Source organism: Quercus lobata, chromosome 2, assembly GCF_001633185.2.
Source record: "Quercus lobata isolate SW786 chromosome 2, ValleyOak3.0 Primary Assembly, whole genome shotgun sequence".
Taxonomy (NCBI): domain Eukaryota; kingdom Viridiplantae; phylum Streptophyta; class Magnoliopsida; order Fagales; family Fagaceae; genus Quercus; species Quercus lobata.
In genome coordinates, this window is record NC_044905.1 from 91,951,624 (window position 1) to 91,960,213 (window position 8,590).

General features: G+C 35.0%; 1 protein-coding gene across 3 annotated transcripts; it reads right to left on the reverse strand.

The window, feature by feature from the left end:
• Positions 1 to 599: 599 nt before the first annotated feature.
• LOC115977202 (probable transcriptional regulator SLK2) lies at positions 600 to 6,800 on the reverse strand. 3 transcript variants are annotated; one of them, XM_031098909.1, is made up of 10 exons: positions 6,710 to 6,800; positions 4,362 to 5,394; positions 3,986 to 4,117; positions 3,513 to 3,561; positions 3,200 to 3,411; positions 3,005 to 3,073; positions 2,762 to 2,862; positions 2,097 to 2,190; positions 1,936 to 2,005; positions 600 to 1,722 (listed from the first exon to the last, which is right to left on the reverse strand). In XM_031098909.1, exons 2-10 carry the CDS (start codon positions 5,307 to 5,309, stop codon positions 878 to 880), a joined length of 2,520 nt encoding a protein of 839 aa, XP_030954769.1. In that variant the 5' UTR covers positions 5,310 to 5,394; positions 6,710 to 6,800; the 3' UTR covers positions 600 to 877. The 3 variants fall into 3 exon arrangements, with proteins under 3 accessions (XP_030954769.1, XP_030954771.1, XP_030954770.1); XM_031098911.1 differs by lacking the exon at positions 6,710 to 6,800 and adding an exon at positions 6,164 to 6,695; XM_031098910.1 differs by lacking the exon at positions 6,710 to 6,800 and having other exon boundaries at positions 4,362 to 6,695.
• Between the last annotated feature and the right edge of the window lie 1,790 nt (positions 6,801 to 8,590).

Sequence of the window (8,590 nt, forward strand, 5' to 3'; positions counted from 1 at the left end):
AAATTATTTTGCTACAGTGTTTTCAGTTTTCAGTTTCAGTAACAATAAGCTCAATTCAAACGAACCCTGTATGTATAGGTCCTTAGGACACTTTTTGAGTTTTTGTTTTTGTACATCTATGGGCCTACCTAAATACTAATCTCAAAAATATATACAAGGCCTAAGCCCACTGTTATTGTTTAAGCCCGTGGTCAATGAGCTCAGCCCACGTGATGAAGAATATGGGCTAATTTTGGTCCCGCGTGACCAGCCCAAAGCCCATTAATTCAGCCCAAATTGTTAACTAAATAAGCATTTGGATCAAATTTTAATTGGGTCTACAAATTCAACCCAAAAGGCCATTAAAAGTATATGTCAATAGCAATTTTTATAATTGCCTCAAAAGTGAGTTGGAGCCTGGAGGAAGTGTCACTGTACATGTACATCTGCTTGACAGATGCTCAACAAAATGAATGTAATCTCCTTTTGCTTTTATACTTTTGAACATGGAATTCTAGCCTGAATAATTTAAAAATCCACACAATTACCAGTAACCATCTACTCAAATCCTATATTACATACACAAGTCCAAAGATTCAGTATAAATCCAAGCTCATGAGTATGATTCGAAAAGCTATATAGTATGATTTCATATATATCATCAAAGCTATTTAAGGTTGTGAGGGTATCAGATTACATGGACAAACTCTGATCACGATCAAGTTGCAGATCTTACAAACTCACTGTATTGTACTCAAAAGACATGTGAGTGTATAACTGTTCTTTGTGTCATGTGATATTAGCAAAAGGACCCATTGAAACTGATTCAAGATTCTCTGTACACGATAAGCAACTTCCCACATTCTCTCACATACAAAAGAAATGACCCAAAAATAGGTCATACCTTCCATCCATAGCACACATCGCCACTGCTGCTACTGAACTTTCCATTTTCATGATACCCAGGAATCATGTTCAGAATTGCTTCAGGAAGAAGATGCTTCTCTGGGACCTCTGGTTCTCTCTTCTTGTTGAATCTGTTGTTGCCACAAAACTCAGAGGACTCCCTATTAAACATTGCCCTTGAGCTGTTGATCCTCCTCACACTACTACTCAATGCATTTCCTGGAGCAGCCTCCGTTGTGGTGCTGTTCCCAGAACCTAACCCGCTTTGAACAATGTCGATCACCCTGCCTCTTGTTGGCAAGTCAACAACTGTACCTTGGCTGATCTTGCAGTTGACTCTGTTTGCAGCATTCCCATTCGCTTTTCTGCTGTTGTTTACCATCTCCTGCAGTATCTTCTGGATAGTATGATCCTGTATGTTCTGGCTTCCTTCCAAGGAATGGGAACTTGACAAGCCATCAATTGGTGAGTTTTGGATTAGTCTTGGACTTGAGGTTTTAGGACCATTATATGGTTTAAAAGGTGCATTGTGGTTAGACACATTTGAAGAACTCTGTTGCTTCATCCTGTTCACATCAGAGGTCAAGGAGTTCCGTCTCAGAAAATTGTTATAATAACCTGGCAATGCTGATGCTGCATGTTCTGAGGTAGTCAAATGTCCTCGGTTGGTCATATTTAGACTATCATCCACATTACTGGTAGGAGCAGTAGATGTAGCCATCACCTTATCCTTCTCAGTTGGCAGACCTTGAGCAGATTTTTCACCCAACTTTTCTGGTAATTCCTTTTTCCGGAAATTGGATGTGGTGGATTCTCGGGAATACCTCTTCAAGCTCTCTACAATTAATCAGTGATGTTATATGAAAACAATGATCTGCTTCAATAGAAATGAAGGTCAATGGGGAGAAGAACTCAAGCAACAATCTAAAAGGGTGTTTGCCCTTTTCTTTTCATTTTAGGTGATGATTCATAATTCATGAGGAAGGGGGGAGGCGGGACAGTATTTTGCATCATTACATGCCATCATAGCAACATGTGAGAACTACGTACCCATTGGTCCTATGCCATTATCCTGGCAGAAAGTCATTAAATCTTTCATACTATTGATGACCTCAGCAATCTGTTAAACAATTATAATGGGAACATATTATGAACTGTCAGCATAATGGAATTAGCTTCAAAATTAAGCATAATGAATTGTTGAGATTTACCTGCAAACACCGTGTGTATCTTCCGGAAAATCCCCAGTCATCAACCAGCTGTAACTCCAAAGCCCTTGCAAGATGGCACCCAGTCGCCAGGAACCTATGGTAAGATAAGTGACCAAGAACAAGGTGAACGCATGATTTATTGCATTTACATTCTAATAAGTGGAAGGAAAAAGAAATAAAAAAGGGAGGGGGGGGGGGGGAGTCAACCAATTTTCCCTGGTTCTCTCAAACCTCAAAATTTCTAGCATACCTACAGCAGCATTTATAATTTGAACTTACAACTATTCTTATAAATTTCAAAAGGTCAACAATGCTGGCCACATCCCTAACCAGGTTCAATTATACGGAGGCCAAACTGAATTTCTTCATAGTCGAGTAACCCCTTGCCAATGTCAGTATCTAGAAACATACAGATATGTCATTCAATAGAATAAAAATAGGTTTCTTTTTGTCTTATGAAAGCCTTTTGTTAGAACATGCAGCAGGAAAATAAACCCCTGGACAATTCTCACAATTGCAGATCTTTGGACCTAATTTATCAACTTCTTAATTAACAAAGAGGACAATAAAACATCATTAGGTCCTTCAACTAAAGGCACAAAGAATAAAATATAAAACTAAGGCTGTTAATAATGCATACAATTTCTCATCCATTAATTTCTTACTTATTACAATTTGCTTGTAGACCATCAGATGATGCACCAACAGTTCCACTATCATTATTATTGCTTTGATACTTCCACGCAGAATGAACCAATTGATTGATCTGCAACATTTAAGAATTAATTCATAGCACGATCATTAGATCCAAAGTTATGGCTAAGAAAAATAAGTAATGGATCATATGACACATTTGAAGACCGAGGCGGAAAGCTTACAGCCACAGAAAATACAGAGCACAAGAATACCTGAGACGCAACAAATGTTCGAGGCAAAAGCTCTTCATGAGGCCGTGAACAAAATTCCCATGATAGTATCTGCAGGGAAAAAAAACTGTTACGTACACATCACCATCCTATATAACATTTTGCATTGAACAAGAGAAACATGAATAATACACATAATTAACCCACCAACTTCACATGAAGTGGACTTTGACTCACCTTCAAATCATTAGTGTAAATAATACGCAGTTGACCCTCACGAACAACGCGCAGTTGCTCATAGACACTCTCCTGAATTGCTCTTCCATATTCCAACATCATTAACCCAGAAGGGAATCTACACTCACGCGGCAAATCGAGAAACAATATTTCATCGATCACACTATCAAATGTAATTCTATTAAGCCTAGGAAGTATTTCAAAATACGCTTCTGCCAAGAAACAAAAGATAAAAGAAGTTATATGCTATCAATAAATATAGGTAATCAGGGAAGGAAAAATTTAAGCGATCTAATAATGCTAGTTTGCTTACCAAATCCCCTCCCTGATTTACAACCACACAAGTCACATTGCCATGTATCCTAAAAGAACAAAAGCAACAAACAATCTCAAATTTACTAAACAATCAACATAAGCTTAAAGCATACAGAGGAAGATAAAAATCAGACAAGAATATAAATTCAATAAGTCAAGGCATTAATTCACTTATACAACAAAAATAGTTTTCTTCTCTTCTTTTTTGCACACATTCCATGCAAGTTGTGGCAGAAGGGGGAAGCAGTTAAAGAAGAATTTAATGACATAAAGGGAAAGAATTCATGAGCAAAAATGTTAAACAAAATTTCATACAACTGACATGAAGATGTTATTATTATACCATGTAAAAACACATGATCCCAACCCATGCAACCGGTGGCCACTACAGCATTTGTGACTATGTATTGTAATATTAGGATCAATCATCTCTCATGTTAAAGAAAATAAATAAGCAGAATGAGAACTGACCCTAGCTGTCTGGGGAAATATACCAAAGGCATTGTGTCCAACTTTATCATATAGAGACACGCACCACCTTTTCCTTGCACAAGGAGCATAATACTCAGCCACAAATTTCCTCCAATAAGCAATATCATTGTCCTAAAGAGAGAGGGTAAAAAAAAAGAAAAAAAAATCAGATTTAGACTAACTTAAAGCTGCATCACCAGGTTCAAGCACAAAGAGGATGTGTGATATTAAAACATAGAAATCAGCCATGCTTCAACCCAAATTGTTTATTGACAATGCAAAACATTAGACACCAATAAGGGTAGTTTACAATAGTAAAAAGCATGATGTCATAGTAAGAGACAACATTATTTAGACAATTACACTAGCAACTCACAGCTGGTCGTTGCCGCAGATGATATATCTGCTGCATTAGCCGGCGCGAACAGATGCCTTCATTAAATGGGTGCATAACAGGTACTTGATGCATCATCTGCTGTTGGAGATGGTGCCTCATCTGTCGCTGCTGTTGCTGGTGCATGTCAATTCCCTGATATTGTGGAATAGACTGCAAAATCTTTTGCCACTTCTGATTTTGTAACTGATGCTGCTGAAACATTGCTTGCAGTTGGGGTAGATGTCCTTGTAACTGTGAAGAATCCGGGTTCTGCAGTAGCTGCTGAATAATATGCTGTTGCATAATAGCCTCCTGCTTGATGTCTAATCTTGGTTTCTTAATCATCTGAGTTGAAGTGAGGGGCTCCTGTCTAGCGCCCTTTAGAAGTGAACTTCTATGCACTTGTGCAGCCACTTTAGATACATTATTGAATTCCTCATGCTGGTATTTCCTTTTATGCACTTGCGGGCAATCTTCTTCTAGATGGGAGGTATACTGAGCAATGGAGGAACCATCTATAACTGAAGATCTAGTTTTTCTTAGGTTATGAGATGAGAATGATGAAGGTGATATGGGTGACTCCAGATAAGAATCCATGTTGGTACTAGCACTTCTATGTGAATAAGGACCCTCTGAAAGTGCTGATTCAGAATCTGTTACCAAGGAACTTGGCCTAACACTCAGTCCATTCACCACATGATTTAAGACGGTTGGGTTCGCTTCCCCTGAGACCCTACCCACATTCATATGTGCAATCCTAGACATGTTATTCGGCAAGTTTCCAGAAGATGTGTTCAAGAGGGAAGCTACCACTGCCTGGTATTGCTCATCCTTTTCTAGCGAGTCATTAGAACTTGAGAACCCCAAAAAGCTGCCAGTTGGCCTAGTAAGTACCAGGGAGTTTGCTTCCATTTGAAAGTTGGAATCTAGAAATGTCTCGAGAGCCATTCCTATTCCCTAATAGTCTCTCAGCTGAGAATCAAATACTTTTCACTTTATGCAAATCACAGATAAACCTTCAGACGAGAACACCCTACAATCAGGAACCAGATGTACAACAATCACACCGTTATTTTGTGTCTCATACCAAGGAGAATGATTACATTGAATTGTGGATCATGAAATTGATTTGAATCACATATAAAGTTTCTTGCCTCCATTTGTTTTAGAGAAAGTAATTCCTAAAAAAGATCCAGGAATATTTCTGAAAACAAACATTTCATCACTACTGAACTGTAATCTTAAGGTTGAGGAAAACCCATAATGTCTCTAAAGCAAGACTCGGGAAATACACGTATCATCTGTAGCAATCCCAACATCCCCCACCAAAGATAGAAAAATAGATGATACATTGACAATGAACTCTAGCTCAAATGGCACTTCCTTCTCCCATAAGTATGGGTGGAGGATAAGGTTGTGGGGTTCAAAACCCAGTGGGTGCATATGTAACTTACCAACCAAAAAACAAATAGGGGTAGATATAATAATCACAAATAAAGATGGTGCAGCCACACTGCCACAGAAACAAGTTGACAACGAAAACCACAGTGACAAAATAAAGTTGAAGAGAAAGCCGAAGTCTAAGAACTGGAGTTGGAATGACAAAACCATGAGCTGGAGTTCATAGCTTTCAATTAAAAGAATTCATCTTCCAATCTCTAAACCTCAATATCATAGCACACTTGCCAACATTGAAAACTCATACATTTTCCAAATTTTGAATAAACAAATCAGCATATTAATAACACACAGCACAGAACAATTATCTCCAAGATCAAAACTTTACACAACAATAAACCAACCTGAATATCTCCGTGTGTTTGCAGTGAAAACAGGGGAAAAGTTAAGGAAAATTCATTTTCACCCAACCCCAAATGCTCCATTACTTTTAAAAGCTCAAGAAAAGAGTGAGAGAAAAAAAAAAATCTCATAAATACTTAACAAATTGGAAACTAACCCATTTCCCCAAAAATAAAAAAATTCCTTCCTTTTGCTCAAACTTTCCTTAAACCAAACAAAAACCTTATATCATGCTGCACTGAGAGAGGAGTTTATACTTTATAGTGTTGTTGAGTCCCAAACAGTAAAAATTTCAAACCTTTTTCTTTTCCTCTAGCAACCAAACAACCATTTTTCTCGTCAAAACAATTAAAGCCCAACACAAAGCAAAGAAAATGTCGGTCTGTTTTCCCACTGTCCGAGGAAAATATATATTCAAAGCAGTGTCAAAGAAAGTACAAAAGAGGTCAAAATAAATCTGCACCCATAACAAAAAAAAAGTAAAGAGAAAAAGAAAAAGCTGTGAACTTTTATAATGTATAAGAGAGAAGAAAAGAGAAACGGTGAACCTTGATGAGAAGGTGAAGAGATGAGATTGGAGTGTTGGGTTTTAGTACGGAACCGCCATGCTGTGAACTTACTTGTCTTTGTGTATTTATATAGCGAGCGGGAAGAGGTGGCAAAGTAAGAGTGTGAGACAGCAGTAACCGGCTGTGGCCGGTAGTTGGGATCAGCTTTAACTGGTTAGTCCGGTGAAGCTTTAGGGACACGCGTCACTTTAGGACCAGACACGTACACTGTTAAGATTGCAGGGTCGCATAATACGACTTTCTTTTCTTTTCTTTGTCTCCTTCTACCTTTCTCTTTCTTTGTCTGCCGTTGGAGGATGCATCTCAATCTTTTTTTTTCTTCGTGAGAAGTACGTAAAGGTTTATTTGAGGTCTATTTATTTTATTATAATTGAAATTTTTTTGTTAAAAATATTATAAATAAAATAAAAATTAGTTGAAATTATTGTCAGTATCATACAATACACGATATATATCGTATGATACGATATATATCGTATGATACGATATATATCGTATCATGTGTAAAAAGTTTTATATCGTATCGGTGTATCGTAAGTGCTCATGAATCGTACGATACAGTTTGTGTATTGTATGAATCGTATCGTATCATAAAATCGTATGTATTGTATGATATATAGACAAATAATTTAAAATGAGATTTTTTGTTAAAATTTGTACTTTTATTTGAATTTTACAAGTTGTTAGACTTGTTTTAAATACAAAATTATTAGGTTACTTAATTTAACTTAATAAAATAACATATTCGTCAATTTTTTTTTCCTGTCTTTCTTCTACAAAATTTGGACTACACAGTACATACTTATACTTCACTTTAATATTTACAAATTTATTTTCTATATCATGAATAAGATATTAATTGAAAATATAATTTATTTATTTATTTTTACTATTGTTATAAGTCCAAAGAAACTAGAATGCCAAGAAGAATTTTTTTTTTAATTATTAAAATAAAAAGAACAAGAAGAGATAGTAAATATTAATGACGATGAATAAAATTTTAATGAAGAAATAAATTTGCAAAATGATAAGCATGATGATAGTATTGTCTTAGATGAGGTTGATTAGCCAATATGATGAAAATAAATTAATTTTTGGGTCATTTGTTATATATTATCACTTTTGAATTTAAGCAATTTGAATGTATATATTATAAACACGTGCTAATTTGATTTATTTAGTTAGTTTGTTAAATATTATTACATTAGTGATGAATAAATTAGTCATTAGCTAAATATATTCAAAATTTATAATGAATATACCATTTATATATGTATATCTATAATTTTTTATAAATTTTATTAAGTGTTTGTGTATCTTACGATACACGATACGATACGATTCACGTTTTGACAATTATGGTTGAAATAGTATAGTGAGACCCATAAATAGTACCAAAAAGTGTAGTAAGGCCATGAATAGTAACAAAAAAAAAAAACTGAATAGTAAAATAAGCAGATTTTTAATTTTTACCAAACACAAAAAAAAAAAATATTGATGTTAATTTTGTTTTAGTAAAACATAAGTCATTTTCTAAAAAGTATTTTTTATAAAACTATCTCATTTTTTATTTATTTTTTTATATTTGGTAACAATCTTAAATGAGTTGAAAAACAATATGCTAACTTCCCATGTTTAGTTGGTTGTGAAATAAAGTTGTTTTCCCAAAAAAGAAAAGAAAATTAATAGAAAACAATCTCTAAAAATAAGTTAGAATTTTTATGTTGATTAAATATAGTTTTCCATTAACTTTTTTTTTTTTTTGAATTGATATCAAACACTAAAAAAATATAAAAAACTATATTTATACAATAGTTTCCATCAAAACAAACAGAGCATTAGTATTATTGAAGTTTATAA